Source organism: Neomonachus schauinslandi, chromosome 5 (assembly GCF_002201575.2).
Source record: "Neomonachus schauinslandi chromosome 5, ASM220157v2, whole genome shotgun sequence".
Classification (NCBI taxonomy): Eukaryota; Metazoa; Chordata; class Mammalia; order Carnivora; family Phocidae; genus Neomonachus; species Neomonachus schauinslandi.
The window spans coordinates 98,664,012-98,684,959 of record NC_058407.1 but is presented as its reverse complement, the minus strand read 5'-3'; the positions used below and the strand labels follow the sequence as shown (position 1 = coordinate 98,684,959).

The 20,948-nt window shown below is 47.1% G+C and overlaps 1 protein-coding gene across 1 annotated transcript in view; it reads left to right on the top strand.

The window, feature by feature from the left end:
• The window catches only part of CCND2 (cyclin D2), a 30,226-nt gene extending 16,219 nt beyond the window's left edge, over positions 1–14,007 (top strand). The window contains exon 5 of the mRNA XM_021690518.2: positions 8,612–14,007. Within this exon, the coding sequence (XP_021546193.1) occupies positions 8,612–8,761 (150 nt within the window). The 3' untranslated portion in view covers positions 8,762–14,007. The remainder of the gene's footprint in view (positions 1–8,611) is intronic.
• The last annotated feature ends 6,941 nt before the right edge of the window (positions 14,008–20,948 follow it).

Here is a 20,948-nt window from a genome sequence, read left to right as displayed (position 1 = left end):
GACAACTCCGAGAGCCTAAGGCTGCAGCTTGCTGGCTTTCTCACCTCTGCGTCTGTATTTTGCCTTGGCCTTTATTACCATCTCAAGGAAGTGGTGCAGGGAGGTGGTGAAGGGCCTCATGGAACAAACCCGGGGTCCTATTCTGAAGTAGTTCTTAGATATGCTTTTCAAATTCTAGGTCCAAAACAGGCTTTTCACAAAGGCCTGCGCTACCATGTACTCCATGGTTTCCGAAATACGGATGGCGAAGTCCCTTCCAGTGTGCGTCATGTGAAGAGTGCTTTTCTGATCCTCCAGAGGCAAATCTGGGTCGGAACTTAACATTTATAGAAATGATAAGCTTCCTTCCTTTTCTGAGTATCTCCTATTAAGGCTGCCTTACAAAAGGGACTCCCAACAGCAACCAGCTTAAGACAGGCTCTTCCTCAACCCCCAGAGACAAAAATGTCAGTGACAACAGTTTGACCCCCAGGCACTGTAACCTCTTTCAGATATTTATAGACCTGTCGTGATTGGCTGGTGGCTCTGTGGGTCTCTGGCCTTCTCCCACATGTCCCTTTATCACCCCTTACTGGTTTCAAATGGACAGAGGTCACTCCTGAAGTGTCACGGAGTCTCTTCGGCCGCTTTTCAAGACTGCAAACCAGTGGCTCCTCTTACACTAGGGAAACGGCTTGCCTCTTTCAGACACTATGTAGCCAGTGCATCCAAGGTAGCCATCAGACTGGGTCAAATGGATACGAGAGCCGCTAGAGGTCTCATACGTCCCAGCTGTGGAACTGGAGATGCATGTGTGCCCCATTCTTACCAGTGGGCCTCTGGTTCAACATTTTAATATTAACAACCAAGCATGAACAGAGAATGTAAACTCCATAGCACTTTTTCAGATAAAAATCTGAGACCTCTGTGAGTTCTAAGCTTACCTCTGGGCCCCAGAGGCTTGCTCACTCTCCCCCCAGGAATGTTCTTAGTAAAAAGGCTTGAGCAACATTGGGCAAGGCTGGCCACCTGTGCCTGACTTCCAAGTGCTATAGGTCTCCTCCCATCCGTCAGGCCGTGTTCTCTGAAGTCCTGAGGCTCAAAGTGAAGGAAAAGAAAAGGACTGGAATTCAGAAAGCATTAGTATCTGGAGGGAGGCAAGTTTTGCTTCCTGAGCCCATTTACCATGTCATAAGTCAAGAAGTGATGTGTTGCAAGCACTTACTCTCTGTTTGTTTCTGGAAGTATTTATTAAAGGCTCACTTGTTGAAGACTTGCACGATGAACAAAGCATAGATGGAACCAAGGCAGAAATTGGGACGGGTGGGTCATGTATGGAAAATAGGAGATGATGCTCCTGACTTCAAGGAACTCGGCGACTGTAGGGGAAATCAAAAGCAAAGCATGCAAAATCCTAGCAAACGAAGATCATCAGCAAATGAATGCTGAAGTGTTATGAACTATAAATGTGGGAGGAAAGCAACCCAGAGGAAGGAGCTCACTAGGCCTAATGTGAAACACAGGCCTCCTGGAAAGGGCACTTGGCAATAGAAAATGTCCTTGGAACGGAGAAACAAAATGTGGTATGTATGTGCAGTGGAATATTAGTCTGCCTTAAAAAGGAAGTAAAATCCTGACACGTGCTGCAACATGGATGAGCCTTGAAAACATGCTAAGTGAAAGAGACCTAAAAAGACACATATATGGGGCCACTTATAGGAGATAACTCACATAGTGGAGTTCATGGAGACAGAAAGTAAAATCGGGGTTACCAGGGCCCAGGGGGTGGGAGGAATGGGGAGTTCTTTAATGGGTATGGAGTTTCACTTTGGAATGATGAGAAAGTTCTGGAGATGGATGATGGAGATGGTGGCATGACCAAGGGAATATACTGAATGCCACCGTACACCTAAAAATGGTTACGATGGTAAATGTTATGTTCAGTTTATTTTGCCACAATTAGAACACACGCACACACACAATATGCTCTCAGACCCACGCTCTGAAATGCCCACAGGATTGTGTTGAACTCTCCCATGGAGAAGTCAGGTGCCCAGGACCACGTTCTGTTACGCTGGCTCCGGCAGAATAGGACAGATGGGAACCAGGACCTGGTGTCCCTACAGTTCTGTGCCTGCCCTGTGCACCTTGCTATTTGTGATCTCCTCGAGCTGATGGTGTTCTCTCTCCACGCATTGTCAGGGGTCGGACCGGGGAAAGCGGGTCCCCTGGATTCCATTGAGACGGGCAGACAAGTTTCTCCGGCTCACTAGCCAGCAGCAGATAGCTTTGATTGGAGGGACCCAGGCGGCTCTGAGAAAGTCGGTCTTTGTTGCTCCGTCTGGTTGCCAAAATAAACCGAAACGCTTCATTCCAAAGAGAAAGCTGAGTGAGAAGCCTGACAGTTTTACAGGGAATAAAAGTCTCAGAGGGTGGTATATTTTAAGTACTTTTTCCTTCCAGTCGTAAGTGTTGCTAAAAACAGACGCCAGCCAGCGAGGCGGTGCTGGCTTTGGGGAAACTTCTACCGGGGCTTCCGTTGCCAAGGGTGAGTTTGAGAGGAGGGCTCGAGCGTCCTGGTTCCCCGGTGAACCTTTCCCTTCTCTGCCGGGCAGACTCGGGGTTCCTCTTCCGTCCCCTCGGCACTCGGCTCGTGCTTTGTGCCAGCATTTATCTCAGCGTTCCTTGTCTACAGAGCCTCTTGAACAGGACCCAACTTCTACTGTGCTCTTTATCCAGAGCCCCTGGCAGAGGCTTGGGAATGATGCTGATGAGAGGGAGGGAAGCCGGAAGGAAGGAACGGAGGACACAAAGGCCAGGCATATGGGCTTAGAGTGTGTTTCTTAGTCTTCGGTCTCCCCAGGTCTTTGGGAAAGCCCTATAAGCCTTAATTTACATGCCAGGGTCCTGAGCAAAACACATCGCCTTCACGTGACGCAGTTTTACAAAATGACTGATAAAAACGCGGGAGTCGGGCTCACGGGCCACGACCATGCTGTGAAGCTATTGGGAGATAATTTGACGGAGGCGGACGCGAGTCCCCTGGTCCCTATATTCCTCCTTTTCTGCCTGGGTTACATCAAAACTCTGTCCAGCACTTAAATACGCCCAGAGAAGACTTAGGATACCCCTGCCTTAGGGTCATCCTGGCATGTTAGGATCGTGGTTGCCAGTGAGCTGTTGAAAACCCATTCGCTGTGCAGGGGAGGAAGTCTTGATTTTGACTCCATGTTCTGGTCCGGGTCCCCAGCCTGGTGTCTCTGTCCTCCTTAGTGAGCGGCACCAACCCGCTCGCGGCACACCTTCTCCTGAGGGCCCCCGTACGGCTGGGGCTGTCCTTTGTGGACCTGACGGGGCCTGTGGTCAAGGACCTTGTGAAGAGTGGCCGGAGGGGAGGCTGGGCGCGGGGAGGGGGACGGAATCGAACTGGAGGCTCATGCTTCCCTCTCCTGCCTTATTTCTTCTGCGGGCTTCATTTGGTATGCAAGGAAATAAGCCAAACAGCCTGTGAAGAAAGGAAGAATGAGATAGTTTCCTAAGTTGTCTCTGCCTGAGTTGGCCGCGGGTCTGGGGCTCATTCAGCCCTTTGTCCCCCTGTTGAGTGCAGTGCGTGTGTGGTGACAATGGCGTGATGCAGTTACACTGGGGGCTAATGGTAGGAGTTCCGTCAGCCCATTCATGGAGGCCGAGGAGGGTGCAGGGCGCAGAGCCCGAGCCAGCACGCAGAGGAAGTCGGAGGCCCGTGTAACGAGCTGGCGATCACAAACACTGCTGTCAGGGCTCCGGGCTGGGGGGCAGGGGCCAGGGAGGGAGCCGATGATCATCGGAGTTGGAGGTTTGCCCGACCTCCAGTACTGTGGAGTGCCACCTGTCCAGGCTGACAGACGAGCATTATGGCTTTCCTTTTAATCAGCTTAATTTGGGGCATCTTAACACAATGACCGGTGCTTTCGGAGGCTGCCGGAAAGCAGAGGTCCCAGAGCCGCTGCATTTTGCATGCACGTAGCATCTTTTCACTGGACGAGCTGTCCAGTGCACCCGCCCCCCCTCCCCTGCCCACCAGCTCCTTGGGGCTACGTCTCCCTTTCTTGGAGATTCTCTGCCCTGTATGTCTTTCCTTAGAGTTGGGAAGAAGCAGAGGGTCTTAGGGGAAAGAGTTCTGAAGCTGGAGGCTTGCCCGTTTAAAGCCAGGCTTAGCTTTTAACTCGAAGGAACCAGGGGACAAGCCGGCTTCAGTTCCGTTCTCTAGCTGTACAATGAGGGCGTGTGGCTGTTTGAGCTCCAAAAGCCGTTCAGACCCCCAAATCCCCTGACTCTGTAATTGCCACTGTGTGGCGTCTTGTGATTCTGCCCTTTGGAAATACTATGATTCTGCTCTTCCCCAGCTTTGCCTCCTTTTCTTTTCGGGCCCTTGAACTTGCCTCCCCTCTTTATTTCCTTCTCTCAGCTTGACCTTCCAGCACCAAGCGCCCTGCTGGGTTTGAGGCACGGTTCCTCCTTCTCTCAGGTCACCGCTCCCCCCACCCCAGTCCCATGCGCCATCCTGCCCTGCTGCTCGGGCGAGTCGGAGCTCCTTGGGCAGGAACGGGGCTGTGTTGGGTGGGCATGTCTGGCTCAGGTAACAGCACCACCACACATTTCCCTCTCCCTTCACTTTCCATCAGCTCACAGAAAATTCTTGTGCTCTTTGCAAGTCCAAGAATGGTTCCTAACGATGCTAAAGGAGGGTATTAAAATACAGGGAGTGAGTTCTGTCTCCAGGAAGGGGGCGTGATGATATCTCTGTCTCCACCATCACAGAGTAGACTGACATTGTTCTTGCAAGACAGACACTTGCCCTTAAGTTTTTTTACCCAGTTAAGGATGGGTGATCTGCACTTAAAACTCAAGCTGATAATAGCCGAGCTGTGAAGAAGGGGAACCTGAAGGAGAGTTAGGCCGAGGCCCCAGAGGGCTTTCCAGGAGTGAGGGACATGATTGAGCCCAGAGAGCGTTAGCTTCCCGCTCTGTCGCAGATGAATCTAGAAGAGAGCCGGGGATGGAGTTCAGGGTCCCTCATTTCTGGGGTAACTGCTGTAGTCATTTATCACTTCAAGTAGGAGGTTATCAAAGATCAAGAGCTGGCCATCGTCAGTCACGATTTAGACTGAAATGAAAACAGGGCCGAGGAAAGTGCTTTACATGAAACCTCCCTTCATTTTATTCAGGAAAGCTGGTACGCGTGTTCTTGGCTGGAATGTACATAAATGTGACACTTGAGGCATGTTATCTTCAGTCCCATGGCTCTGAAAGTCCAGTAGAAGTGACTGTCCAATGTCCCAGCCTTCCCTGTAGGGTTTTCTCTAGAACCATTCTTTGAGGTTTCAGGCTGCTGGAAGGGAAGGCTGAATGCCAGAAACTGTAGAATCGCTGGTGTCCCAAAAGCAAAGACTCTAATATGGCCCCAGATCAGGTTCTTTCGCTTTCTTGAGCTTTGTCTCCTTGTGTGGAGGACGATCTTTCTCAGGGATGCTGGTGTGGCTAATGCAGTGATAATCATGGAGTCCTGAGTTGGTCATATTTTTGGGATGGAAGGTGGGCTGACCCTGATGACCTCCCCATGGCACCGAAATACAGCCTCAGAGGAAGGAAAGCTGGACAGGATCGGCAGGAGGCACTAGGGCTCTCGGTGGTGGGCAGGGTCTTCCACACGACCTTCACCTTCACGTCAGGGAGTCTTCACCAAATGGCTGTGCCATGGGAAACCGTCTTGTTAAAGAGGACTTGTTGCTGACACCTGACTGGCATTTCTTTTTGAATTTAGTGGTTCAGAGCTATTGTCTGTCCCTCCCCTACACACACACAGTCCCTCAATCAGCTGAGAATCCTGCCATCTTCTTTAGAGAACAAAAGCCCTTTATGCCACACCCTAAATCAATAGAACACATATGTTAATAATACTCCAGGGGGGGGAAAAAAAAGCTCTTTATGCCGTATGCTTTGGATAGGATTTGTCCTCCATGGAGGCAAGCATGCGGGTACCGTCCCTGTGGTATGAAGGGGTTCTGACACATTCCCCCTGCCTCCTTTTAAACATAACCTCCACCAGCTCCTGAAGGACCTCTGTAGCGGAGGGTCATCCCATCACCACTGGCTGGATTCAACTCATTATTCCCTGCGAGAAAGAAGAAAGAAGAAACTAATATTCATTTCAATTCTGCAGCCCCTCAGTTCTCAGTGAGGAGTTCAGGGGAATGAGGGAGGGCAGAGGGCGCCCGAGACATGAGACAGGGCTTTTGAGGATGGTGTTATGCCACCAACATGGCCTCTCAGAACAAGTCGGCTTCTTCAGATGGTGCTCCAATGGAGAACAAGCCACTTAATCCGGCTTTGGAAGGAAAACTGACCGTGGGCGCCACTGTCCACCTCTGATGCACGACCTTCCCAAGGAGAGTTGAGAGTTGTTTACCTATAGTCGTTTGTTTGCCTTGTTTGCCCACACCAGCTTTATCTTTATTTAAGATCAGTTTTCTTTATCGATTGTAAGGCTTTCGGGTTTTCTGATACCTTCTACTGAAATGGAAGTGCCTTTAGCCTTTGCCCCGAGCTCATGGGGCGAGTGGTCAGTGACCTGGGAGCGCAACCCCTGGGCGTGGGCTTTGGAGGAGGAGCCCAGGGAAGGTTTCCAGTCGATAGTGAGGGGATCGGACAGGGTAGAGGATGTGGCCAGGGCATGCCACAGTAGTTTGAGAGATGTTGCCAGTCCCTGACCCTCAGCTTGTTCAGGATGGCCCAGAGATCTCGGACGCTGGGTTCTGTCTGTCTTGTTCCACACTCCACTCCCATTGCCAGGCACACGGTGCTTGCCTTCAGCAATCTGGAGCAAATGCTTATCCATATCTCATCTTAAAGAAATCGAAAGAGGGCGCCTGGGTGGCTCAGTTGGTTGAGCGACTGCCTTCGGCTCAGGTCATGATCCTGGAGTCCCTGGATCGAGTCCCGCATCGGGCTCTCTGCTCAGCAAGGAGCCTGCTTCTCCCTCTGACCCTCCCCCCTCTCATGTGCTCTCTCTCTCTCTCTCATTCTGTCTCAAATAAATAAATAAAATCTTTAAAAAAAAAAAAAAGAAATCGAAAGAATTCTTTCAGACTCCAGGACAGGTTTCTTGTTATTCACAAGAAATGGGGCTCATTTACTGAATTTAGCACTTGAGATAGATTATTTCAAGAGCTGACCTTTACCCTATGAGTGTTTTTCATCCTTATTTTACAAGTTGGGGAACAGATCCGAGAAGTGAAATAACCTCGTTGCTCCCTGCAAGTATGGTGGGGCGGGTCGCAAATACTATCTCCGTTTTCATTTGTCTTACCTGCTGGGTGATACTCCATCTCTGCCCTTAGCAGCTGTTGTTCCTAATCTTCAGTTTCGTAAAAAGCTGTAGTTTGAAACGTGGAATGGACAAGATAGGAATGGAACATTGGGGCATGGAAACTGTGTCCCTGAGTAGTTCGGTCCAACTTTATTTTAGATCTTCAGAAAATAAAGATAATGCTTTTGTGCTTGGCAAACAGTAGCCTCCAGGCAGTGAGAATTGCACAGTGAAACAAACAACAGGGGAAGCCTACTGCTCAGCTGGGGGTCTGCTTCTCCCTCTGACCCTCTTCTCTCTGGTGCTGTCTCTTATTCTCTCTCAAATAAATAAATAAAATCTTTTAAAAACAACAACAACAACAACAAGGGAAGCCTAGATTAAGCTGTGGGAAGACCCAAGCGGAGTCGATCTAACATATTTTCCATATGTAGATGCTGCTTGAGTGCAGAAACAGAGCGTTGCAGAGGACGGGGGGGGGGGAGCATATCTGCTAAGAGCGATTTTCTTTAGCCCACTTGCCGCTAGGAGCCAGCCCCTCCCTCGTGACACCCATGAATTGCTGCGCATTCCACAGGCACCCCGCTAACAGAAGCTTCTGCCTGGGGCAAACTTAACTCTGAATTTTCCCTACCAAATATAGACTAATATCAAACAATGTTGCAAATTCTTACTTATTCCCAAATTGGACAGTTGCAACGTCCAGAGTTCTGTCAACATTCGTGTTGTAGTTCTATGAGAATTGAGGGTGGTTAAGTAAAGCAGAAAACCGGGCGTTTTTCTTTTTAAGAACCTCCGCAGTTTCTGAGTACAGTTCAGTGCACTCTATTCTTATCCATCCCTCCGGTGCCACACCTGCCTGACTCTGTGGCTCTGTCTGCGGTGCTGGCCTTCGCCGTTTCTCTGTCACCTCCCAGGGTCCACAAGCAGAAAGCCCCCAGTTGGCGCTGGGGTTACCGGGTGCGGTGTGTCCGTAAAGGGCTCAGCATCTTGGCCAGATTCTCATGTGTGTTTGTCTCAGCTGGGCTTCTGCTGAAATACCGATTCTGTTTCGATAGATCTGGAATGGGCCGGGATTCTGCATTTTCCACAAGGGGGTGCCGATGCTGCCTGCTGTGGACCCCACTTGGAGCAGTGTGGTCCCACAGCTCTGCTGGAGTACATCTTTCTACTGGGAAACCGGCACGAAGCCCGTGAGGCTTCCATTGTGTATATTTTCTTCATAAATGCTCTGCACACTGTTGATCTTGCTAACAGCTCTGGTCTGACCCCTTCTCCTTCTAGGACTGCCTCAAAGCCTGCCAGGAGCAGATTGAGGTGGTGCTGCTCAACAGCCTGCAGCAGTTCCGTCAGGACCAGGGGGACGGGTCCAAGTCGGAGGATGAACTGGACCAGGCCAGCACCCCTACGGACGTGCGGGATATTGACCTGTGAGGACGAAGTCGGGCCGAATGGGAGAGACGCGTTCACATCTGCTCTCTCCTTCTCTCTGGTTGTGTTTTGTTCTTTATGTTTTAGGATGAAACTTTAAAAGCAACAACAAAAAAAAATCTGCCCCCACCTAGATCATATTGAAAGATCTTTTAGAAGTGAGAGAAAAAGGTCCTATAAAAACGGAATAACTAAAAGCATTTGGTGCCTATTTGAAGTACAACAGAAGGGAATCCCTTGTATATGCGAACAGTTATTGTTTGATTATGTTAAAAGTAATAGTAAAATGCTTACAGAAAAACCTGCAGAGTAGCTAGAGAAAATGTACGCCTGCAAATACGGGAACAAATTAGAGGAGGCTTTTTTTTTTTTTTCATGTTATGAACTAGCATGTACACACCCCTTGTAGGATAATTTCAAGGAACTTGCGTAAGCCATTTATGGCATGATTAGATTGCAAAGCAATGAACTCAAGAAAGAATTAGAAATAAGGGACACGATGGGGAGGGAGTACAAAACAATCTCTCAACCTGATTGAACCATTTTGGATGTAGAAGCACCTTTGTTCTCGACCACCTGTTTGTTACTAAGTCCGGAGCATAGCTGAATCTCTAGTTATGATCTCTTGCTGTCTACAGTAGCTGCTACCTAAAAGAGATGTTGTATTTTGCCACTTGGACACAGGTGATTGGATTCTGGGTTTCATGTGCTTGTGACATCTTGCTTCTTCTTCCAAACATGGTTCATTGCAGACACCACCATATTTTTATCAAAAGGGGCAATCTCGCTTTGGGCCATAACCAAAACTCATATGAAATGGAGGCAGATGGAGACCAAGGGTGGGATCTGGAATGGAATATTTTCTCTTAATGTATTCAAGAGGGTAATGTGACCTTGGCATCCTTTATTAAAAAACTGATTTTTGGTGCTGATTGGCATGTCTGGTCCACAGTTTAGCATTGTTATAAACCATTCCATTCGAAAAGCACTTTGAAAACTTGTTCCCGAGGGATAGATGGGATGGTTTATGCAAGTCATGCTGAATAGACTCCTCCCTGCTTCTCCTGTGCTCCTCCCCGCCTGCCCCAAGTCGGGGGACTATTCACTTCTGGTATCTGACATTCTCTGGTACACAGTTCTGGTATCCCTACCGGGACTCAAGAGACACCCCTTTCCACCAACATTCCCATCACAACATTCCTCCAAAAAGCCTACAAACAAAGATCTGTTACCGTTTTGGTGGCAAAGAAGGATCTTAATTCCCACCTATATGCTTCTCCTCTGGACATGGAAAGAAAAGTTACTGCTGGTGCAGACAGACAGCTGAATATCAGAGTGTGGCATTTTGTTCCCTTTTCCGTTTTTTCGTTAATTTCATTGCAAAGTTGTATTCAGCGTACTTGAATTTTTTTCCTCTCCACTTCTTAGAGGCATTCAGTTAGCGAAGAGGTTGGAGCAACAACTTTTTTTTTTTTTTTTGCACAATTATAATTGACAGGTAATGAAGCTATTAAAATATTTGCCTTTTTAAGTTAGAAAGAAAAAATCAGAACAGGGCTGCTTTGAAGAATTATTTTATACACAGATTCTGCCTTGTTTCGTAGTATGAGGGTTGAAGATGGAGAAAAATCTAAGGGTCTCTTATTTTTCAGTTTATTGTGTTCAGTTTTTTATGATTATTTTTTTTTGCGCTGCTAAGAAGCTAAGATCATTCATCCTTATTCACATTAACAGTACCTAGCTGTAATGTTTCACAGAGTGTGCTGCTATTTTATAAACATTTTTATAATATATTATTTTACTGCTTAAATTCCAAGTCCTGAAGTAGGTGGTCAAGATAGGAGTTCTTCGTACTGGAAAAGCCCTTCCATAGTTTTTCTTCTGGTAGCGTATTCATGGTTTTTTTGTTTTTGTTTTGTTTTTTGTTTTTTCCTCTTGGTTTTCTCTCTCTCTCTCTCTTATCACATTCTTCAAAGACAGAGCATTCTTTACCTCAGGTTTACTGGACAAAATCAATAGCTACAAAAGATTCACATTTTTGTTTTCATAATACCTCACAACCGCATAGTTTCTGCTTGGGAGCCGTTAGTGCAGGGAAAGGAGAAGTCGGCGAGGAGGCTGCAAGCCCCTCTCAGGTGGAGGGTGGGGTGGATTTGGCCCTTGGGTCTGACACCCAGGGACCTTTTCAGTCATGAAGGTCATTAGGCTTCCATTTTGACTCCGGTATCCTCATCATGATGGAAAAAATACAATTGAACCAAGGGATTTCCCCTCCCCCCACCCCCCAGGGCAGATGTTCAGCACAAACATTTATGCAGTGAACTAGGAAGTCATAATTTGCACTTAGGGACCAGGTATCAGGAGACAGATTGAAAAGAATTCCAGCAGGCTATTTGGAGATCCTCCTCTTGTGGCCCTTTCTTAAAGCAGCGCTTTCATCTGCTTCTCTCTCTTTCCCCTTCCCTGACATGGCTATCCCCAGTTTAGGATCATCTCAGAGGCTTTTCTAGGTCTGAATCTGTGGGCATATGACTCTGCCGCATGCGGGATCACAAGGGTGCCTCCTCCCACCTGTCTCGCACCGCGGCCGGCCAGCCCCTCTACTAAGTGGCACTCGGTGGTTTTCAGGTTTTAAATTGCATTGAATTGGCATGATGGGGCAAACAGGGCAGATGAGTATTGGAGTGGGAGTGGGAGGGAGGTGAAGAGGTTGCATCTCTGCAGAGATGCCATTCCGATGAGTCAGTCTCTCTTGAAGTATGTTTGGAAGGGTTCAGGATTTGGTGAGTTAGCACAACCCTAAAATTCTAGGGAGTTTCTGGTAGGACAGTGGGTGGTGAATTCTGAAGTTTTGGAGAGGAAAGCTGAGCAGCCAGTGTTTTGTCAAGAGCTCACTTTGCATAGGACGCTCTTTCAGGCCCTTGAGGAGTAACACGGAATGGAAGGAGGTGTGGTCCCTGAGTCCTTGGGAGTCTTGGAGCCTAACGAAAGCAAGGTACAAAGTCACTTAATGGTGACTGTCCCTAAGCTCAAACAGAACCAGACGAATAAGGAAGGGAACAGGCCTACAGGCTCTCCCTGCAGTCTGCAACTTCCCAGTTTTCCTGGAGCCCTGGGTGCCACCGGGGCCTTCTGCTCTTTTTCTCCTTCTTGTCCTCGGGGCCTGGTGTGATGGGAGGTGTGGTGTTGCTGATGGGAAGGTGCTAGGTTGTTTGGCTTTTCTGCCTACTCCCTCCTTAAACAAAAGAAGGAAGCTTGGATTTGTTAAAGGAGCTGATGCCCTCCCCTTAGATCTTGGTTTCTTTGGTAGGAGTTTTCGTGTGAGAGGGAGTTCAGCCCTCCCCCACAGATTTTTTTCTCCTTCTCACCTCCCACAAATGGGGTTCCAGACCTATTCTGGTCTTTTTCTACCTTGTTGTCTTTCTCTCTGTTCTTCCTCCTCTCTGTGTTTTGGTTTTTGGTTTTTTGGGTCATTGTTGTTAACTTTTTCTCCATCAGTGGGGGCTAAATTGTTCCCCTAAGCCTGCCAAATTTTATTCCTTCCCCTATTTTGGCCAAATCCCAGGGGGGAAAGTCCTAGTATGCCAAAAATATATGCTAAGCATAATTCAATTCCATGCAGGTTCCCACCAGCCAAGAAGCCTGCAGGTGGGAGCAGGGGACAGGTCCCTCCTTAGAATGTCTTCCCGTGTTGACAGGAGGGCTCCTCAGAGAAAGGGGCTTGTCTCAGAGGAGGCTTTATTCTGGAACTGCCCCAGAACCCCACTGAAGAGCTCACCATGTCTCAACAGCCAGATCCCCTTTGGTCTACGTGCTCTGTACAGGAGACTCTTGGTCTGCTGCTTTTCCCAGGCAGCCCGGGGCCAGAAGCAGCCCTTTGTCAGCAGGATGGGCTTCTCTTCAGAGGGGGTTGTAGCTTTCCTGTGGTCTGGCACCCTCCGGGCCTTTCCACACTGCCCCGAGGGAGCTCTAGGACGGAGGTGAAGAGCATGAGGCAGGACTGGATGACTTGCTCACAGAGGGTGGGGGAAGTTTCTCTCCATGGGCCACAGGGGCAGGGCTGGGAGAAGAAAGAGACTTGCACCTTATATCATGTAAATAATGATTTTCTAGTTCAAGAAGATAATATTGGTAGTGTGGGAATGGGAGGTAGGAACGGGGAGGAAGTCTGAGTAAGCCAGTTGGCTTCTAAGCCAAAAGGATTCCTCTTTGTTTATCTTTGAGACAGTCCAACCCTGAGAATAGCTTTAAAAGGGAAATTAGTGCTGAGACAGTAAAGTCCCCTTAAGCCAACAAACCGTAGCTATAGAATGAGCGCAGGCTTCTAGCGGTGTGGGCTCCGAGCAGTTTCGAAGAGCCACTCATGCTGTCGCCCATTTGTACAAAATAGGGCAGGAAGATTCAGGAGGATGTTTATGACTTTCTCATACCACGTGGCTTTTCATGATTCTGGATTCTAAACAACCCAGAACAGTCCTTTCAGCCAGAGCTATTCTACATTTGTGTCTCTCTGCTTTTAGACTTGGCTGGACTATCAGACCTGATTCTTGGCTCAGGTTTCAAGAAGCCATCAGCAAACGTACACATGCACGCTTGTCGCTGCAATGTTTATTCCTTTGCCTGCAGCCTACTTTGGGGAAAAAAAGTGCCTTACTGACTGTAGCCATTGCAGTATCCAGTGTATTTTGACAGGTGCCTGTCCTTAAAAAAAAAAAGTTTTCATTTTTTTTTTTTGATTGGTTTTTGTTTCGTACTGTTGGCCAGCTCTTAAGTCCCCAGCAAATCACTGGGCCATTGGATTTTTTCCATTATGTTCATTGCCCTTGTACCATGTACCTCAGATCTCTTTCTCTCTCAGTTACAGTTTCTCGTCTTGGACTTCTTTTATTATTATTATAATTTTTTTTTTGCTTTAAAATGAGTGTGATGCCATATCGAGTCAATGTTATTCTCTCACAATGTACTCTATAAGAGGTGTGGGTGTTTATTTGGTCGGGATGCTAGCAAGTGCTAAAGTAGCATGATCAGTATAAACAAAAGGTTTTTTGGAAGTATGGAAAAAATGTTTTATTGGTTATGATGGTGACATGGTATAGTCAGCTGCCTTTTAAGAGGTCCTGTCTGTTCAGTGTTAAGTGATTTTAAAAAATAATGGCCTGTGATTCTGACCAGCTTAAAGATGGATTTGCAAATGGTTTTGGATGCAATTAGGTTATGCTATTTGGACAATAAACTCACCTTGACCTAAAGCCTCTGGCCACTTTGACTTATTTATGGACCAGCAGCCCTCAGAATAGAACGCGTCTTTCTCCTGTCAGGACACTGTTGGCAACAATTGGTAGTGGCATAAAACACAAATCCTAACCTGAGAGGTACTCTATGTGTGTATCTGTGTATCTACAATACACGTAGTTGATGACTTTTTTCTCCCTTTGGGGTCCCCTGGGGAGCCGTCTCATAAACTAGAAGCTTCAGCCCACCTTCCTGAGGTGGGCAAGTCCCCGCTATGGCGACTGGGCTTCGTTCCTGATGATTGCCAGCTATTCACTCTTGTTGTGAGTATTTCCTCCCTTGGGAGGTGCCAGGGGCCCTGGGTGCCATCTCCAGACTTGGGGGGTCTCTGGAGAACTCCACCCCTGTAGGTGTCTTGGCTCCAGTCTGCCGCTCCTCGAGGCTCCCCGCCCCGATTCCCAACCCGGTCTATAAGTCTCCTGTGAGGACTGGGCCATAAGTACACTTGGGGGAGGGGTGGTGAGGCGGAGCCTAGGAAGGGGGTGGGAGAGTCCACACTTAAATGAGTTGGCAGGCCCTGGTCCTAGCTGCTCCTCAGACCAACCTCTTTCACAAAAGCAATGGGTAATGCAAAGGGCAATGGCTTCATAGCCATTTTGATGTTGCTATAAACACTCGTGCTCTCTGTAGTTCCCTGTATCTCTCAAAGCCACTGGAGGCTGTTTCCCAGTTTAATGCTGTCCTGAGCTGCAACGGGAAGATTAATACTGGTCATTGGGAAAATCCAGATATCCTGAACTAACCCCCCTTAACAGGATTTCTAATCTTACAAGGATCCTAGAAATTTCCCTTTGTCTCCATCCCCCACTGACAGTCACCATTCTTGGAGACAAGCAGGGATAGCTTTTTTTCTTGGTTCTCTGCCTAGTGGAGTCTGCAAGTCCTCTTGGGAGTTTCCAAGGGCCCCGGTTGCCTCTCTTAACCATCCTTGGAATTCTCTTCTGTACGACCTGTTGTACAGCCGGGTCCCTGCCCTCCCTCCCCCAACCGTTTGCCCTGCAGCATCGGTGTCTATCTGTTACTAACACTACAACACCACTCCTTCTTCCAGATGCCATCAGGAACACCGCGGGCTTCTCCCATTCAGAACTGCAGATGTTTAGGGGTGGGAAGGGAGCAGACGCTCCATTCCGTACAGCTGGCTAGTGATATTCTTTCAGAGCCGTCTCATCCTACACTTGGAAAATCTCAAACCTGAGACAAAAGTGCCCTTTTCTGGAGGTGGAAGTTAGCGATGGAGTGAAGAACTAGAAATCCCAGGTCTTTTGTGCTCTACTGACTACTTTTGTATTTCTTACATGGCTTTCCAAAGATCTAGAACTGTTATGCAGTACACAGATGTAACACCAAAATAAAATGTTCCAGTTGGCTTCGTGATACTCTCAGCACACTGCCATGAAGCGAGTATTCAAAACTGAATATTGTCCCAGATTTTTTTCTCCCCTGCTCTTATAGCAATAACGACACCAAAAGTGCTGGTGACTGTGGATGTGAAGGTTCAGCCTATCAGAGCTGAGCATCCACAGCCAACACCCTTGTGTGCAGGGTCTATGCTGGGCTTCAAGGAAAAGCTGAGAAGACAAAACCTACGCCCCGTGGTTAAGGAGCTTTCAGTGGGGGAAACAAAACACATAGCCTACAAGATTGCATGGAGCTCTAACAGCACATGCAATGCCTATGGAGTAAATTGATACCCAAGGGTGGGAGGGGACACTTTCTGAGGAGACAGTGGACAGGTTTCCTCAAGCAAATGCGTTTTAGGAAAACCCTTTTGGTAAGGTGCTGCTAGCACAGTTTGGAAACTCTATGGTAGAAACAGTTTGACCTTTTCCAAAAATAAAGGGATGGGAAGTGAATGTGTAATGCAAATTAAAAATGAAGGGAAAATATTCAAATAGCTTGAAGAACACATATGATATAATGAATCTGAAATGCTGTAAGCACAGACCTTATCATCACGAAACAGGATGAACTCAGCCACAAACACTAATTTGGGATTCCCACCTACCTAATTTCTCTTAGGCTCAAATAACTAAGGCTGGCACTTTCGAGATGATGACTGGTGGCTTCCACGCTCTGGGCTCTGGGGGCCTCCCCCGCACGTAAGAGGGGGGAGTCTATCAGCTCTGACCGCAAGCTCAATCAAGCAGCACTGGGTGGCCCGAGAAGACAGCAAGACAGCTCTTCTGTCCCCTCTGACCCCACCTCAGTTTCCCACTGGAGCCTTGAGTTTCTGCTTCATCCAAAACATGGCTTGCATTTCATTCGTGGTGATTTGCTTTGGATCTGGCTTTTACTTGTCACCGCCAGCCCTGACTACCCTCTGGCCTTCCTAGGAGTCAACATGAAGGGCTAAACCTGAGGTGCTTCCTGAGAAGTCCACTAGGTGGCGCCAACACTACAGACAGGAACAACTTCCCAAAAGACCCTTTTGCAGCCCGGTGTAGGATGACTGCCCAGAAGGAACTCCGCTCTCTGGCCACCAGAGGGACCAGCAGTTTCCTCACCCGCTTCTCTCTATTATTACTACATTCTGACTCCATCTGGGAGAGGCTGATGCGATTGACTTCTGATTCTGCTCAGGGATTGGCAAACTGGCGGCCTGCAGAGACATACTTAATATTTAGTTGGACTCCCACCAGGATTTAAATTGCCTTGGACTTACTTGCCAATGTAAGACAAGAGCTTTCACATAAAAGCTGGGATTTTAACTACTCTTGGAAAATCCACGTCCCGGCAACAACCAGCCTGAGGGGCAGTCGGGGATGCAGCTGAGGATGGTCTGACCCCTTCTCTGCCCCCTAGCACCCACTGAACCTGATTCACTCCTTGATGCCACCTGCATCACCTACTGCATGTCACCTAATGCATTTGCAGCTCGGCTTCAAAAATGTGTCTGCCTTACCTGTCTGCTATGAGGTAGGATCCCTGTACGCCTCAGGTGGAGCAGAACAGGCCTGTGATTCTCGCTCCGCTTTTCTGCCCCAAATAAAGACGTCTGCTCCTCATGAGACTCCATAATCCCCTTTCTCTCTTTAGGGGTTTTAGTTATCAGATACCTGGGGGCTGAGCCAGATTTTTGAAGTTCCTTCGAGACCCCAGTGCTCAGTCCACACTGAGGTCTGCAGGTGGGCCACGGGACTAGGTTCAAGATCGGCTTTCTCTCTGTTTTTTTGTAGCCACTTTTCGTTCTCGTGCCTCGGTGACCCCAAGAGAAGATGCACCTGTAAGACTTGAGATCTGTTGAAAAAGTACAAATCCCATGGCAGTTTCAGTGATCCCGTCCATCAAAATGACACGCAGGGCTCCTGAGCGCTGTTCATTCCTCCGATAGACTGTCTAGGGCTGGTCAGATGCCAGGCATTCTGCACCAAACACCTCATTCAACAAGTGTTTCTTCAGCACTTTGATTGACGTCCCTGCCCTGCTTGATCTCAGTGGCTAATGGCAGAAACAGACAAGTTACGAGGCGCCTGCTACTGAGTGTGGTGGCAAAGAGCACAGTGCTCTCCCGGGCTGCCTGCGCTGGAATCCCCGTCGGTCTACCCACTAGCTTTGTGGCCTTGGGCACGGCACTTCTCCCCTCAGTGAGCCAGTTCCCTCATCTGCGAAATGGGGTGGAATAATAGAAATACCTCCTGAGTTCATTCATTTGAGTACTTCCCCGTGCCTGGCACACAGCCAGAGCTGGATGAATGGTAGCAGTCCTCAGGCGAACGTTGCATGTGAGACAGGCACCTAATTCAGTCTTTTTTAAAAATTAATGTCACCGACAGGTACCAATTATTTAGCTACTCAACCCAGCCAACTTGGGCACTGAGATAAGGGATCATTGGCAGCTAAGTGCATTTTGTGGTTCTATTTATTTTTATTTTTTTTAAACTTTAAATCATATTGTTTTTTTATTTTACTTTTTTATTTTATTATGTTATGTTAATCACCATACATTACATCATTAGTGTTTGATGTGGTGTTCCACGATTCATTGTTTGCATATAACACCCAGTGCTCCATTCAATACGTGCCCTCCTCAATACCCATCACCAGGCTAGCCCATCCCCCCACCCGCCTCCCCTCTAGAACCCTCAGTTTGTTTCTCAGAGTCCATAGTCTCTTAATGGTTCATCTCTCCCTCCGATTCCACCCCCCTCACTTTTCCCTTCCTACTATCTTCTTTTTTTTTTTTTTTTTTAACATATAACGTATTATTTGTTTCAGAGGTACAGGTCTGTGATTCATCAGTCTTACACAATTCACAGTGCTCACCATAGCACATACCCTCCCCATTGTCTATCACCCAGCCACCCTATCCCTCCCACTCCCCACCACTCCAGCAACCCTCAGTTTGTTTCCTGAGATTAAGAATTCCTCCTATCAGTGAGGTCATATGATACATGTCCTTCTCTGACTGACTTATTTCGCTCAGCATAATACCCTCCAGTTCCAAGCACGTCCCTGCAAATGGCAGGATTTCATTCCTTTGGTTGGCTGCATAACATTCCATTGTATATATATACCACATCTTCTTTATCCATTCATCTGTCGATGGACATCTTGGCTCTTTCCATAGTTTGGCTATTGTGGACATTGTTGCTATAAACATCGGGGTGCACATACCCCTTTGGATCACTACATTTGTATTTTTGATGTAAATACCCAGTAGTGCAATTGCTGGGTCGTAGGGCAGCTCTATTTTCAACTTTTTTTTTTTTTTAAATTTTATTATGTTATGTTAGTCACCATACAATACATCATTGGTTTTTGATGTGGTGATCCACGATCCATTGTTTTCATATAACACCCAGTGCTCCATGCAGTACGTGCCCTCCTTAATACCCATCACCGGGCTAACCCATCCCCCCACCCCCCTCCCCTCTAAAACCCTCAGATTGTTTCTCAGAGTCCATAGTCTCTCATGGTTCATCTCTCCCTCCACTTCCTCCCCCCCCATTTTTCCCTTCCTTTTCCTAATATCCTCCATGCTATTCCTTATGTTCCACAAATAAGTGAAACCATATGATAATTGACTTTCTCTGCTTGACTTATTTCACTTAGCATAATCTCCTCCAGTCCCATCCATGTTGATGTAAAAGTTGGGTATTCATCTTTTCTGATGGCTCAGTAATATTCCATTGTATATATAGACCACATCTTCTTTATCCATTCATCTGTTGAAGGGTATCTTGGCTCTTTCCACAGTTTGGCTATTGCGGACATTGCTGCTATGAACAATTGGGTGCATATGGCCCTTCTTTTCACTACATCCGTGTCTTTGGGGTAAATACCCAGGAGTGCAATTGCTGGGTCATAGGGTAGCTCTATTTGTAAATTTTTGAGGAACCTCCACACTGTTTTTCAAAGTGGCTGTACCTACCTCCATTCCCACCAACAGTGTAAGAGGGTTCCCCTTTCTCCACAACCTCTCCAACATTTGTTGTTTCTTTCCCTGTCCATTTTTGCCATTCTAACTGGTGTAAGGTGGTCTCTCAGTGTGGTTTTGATTTGGATTTCCCTGATGGCTAATGATGATGAACATTTTTTCATGTGTCTGTTAGCCATTTGTATGTCTTCTTCAGAGAAGTGTCTTTTCATATCTTCTGCCCACTTTTTGACTTGATTATTTGTTTTTTGGGTGTTGAGTTTGAGAAGTTCTTTATAGATCCTGGATACCAGCCCTTTATCTGTAGTGTCATTTGCAAATATCTTCTCCCATTCTGTGGGTTGCCTCTTTGTTTTGTTGACTATTTTCCTTTGCTGTGCAGAAGCTTTTTATCTTGATGAAGTCCCAAAAGTTCATTTTTGCTTTTGTTTCACTAGCTTTTGGAGATGTATCTTGAAAGAAGTTGCTGTGGGCGATGTCAAAGAGGTTACTGCCTAGGGCGCCTGGGTGGCTCAGTTGGTTAAGCGACTGCCTTCGGCTCAGGTCATGATCCTGGAGTCCCGGGACCGAGTCCCACATCAGGCTCCCTGCTCTGCAGGGAGCCTGCTTCTCCCTCTGACCCTCCCCCCTCTCATGTGCTCTCTCTCTCTCATTCTCTCTGTCTCAAATAAATAAATAAAAATCTTTAAAAAAAAAAAAAAAGAGGTTACTGCCTATGTCCTCCTCTAGGATTTTGATGGATTCCTGTCTCACACTGAGGTCTTTCATCCACTTTGAGTTTATCTTTGTGAACGGTGTTAGAGAATGGTTGAGTTTCATTCTTCTGCATGTGGCTGTCCAATTTTCCCAGCACCATTTATTGAAGAGACTGTCTTTTTTCCATTGCATATTTTTTCCTGCTTTGTCAAAGATTATTTGACCATAGAGTTGAGGGTCCATATCTGGGTTCTCTATTCTGTTCCATTGGTCTATATGTCTGTTTTTGTGCCAGTACCATGCTGTCTTGGTGATCACAGCTTTGTAATATAGCTTGAAATCGGGCAACGTGATGCCCCCAGCTTTGTTTTTCTTTTTCAACATTTCCTTGGCAATTCGGGGTCTTTTCTGATTTAATACAAATTTTAGGATTGTTTGTTCCAGCACTTTGAAAAATGTCATTGGAATTTTGATCGGGGTGGCGTTGAAGGTATAGATTGCTCTGGGTAGCATAGACATTTTAACAATGTTTCTCCTTCCGATCCATGAGCGTGGAATATTTTTACATCTTTTTGTGTCTTCTTCAATTTCTTTCATGAACGTTCTGTAGTTCCTAGAGTATAGATCCTTTACCTCTTTGGTTAGGTTTATTCCGAGGTATCTTATGGTTTTTGGTGCTATTGTATATGGAATCGTTTCTCTAATTTCTCTTTCTACAGTTGTGTTGTTAGTGTATAAGAAAGCAAGTGATTTCTGTGCATTGATTTTGTATCCTGCCACATTACTGAATTGCTGTATGAGTTCTAGTAATTTGGGGGTGGA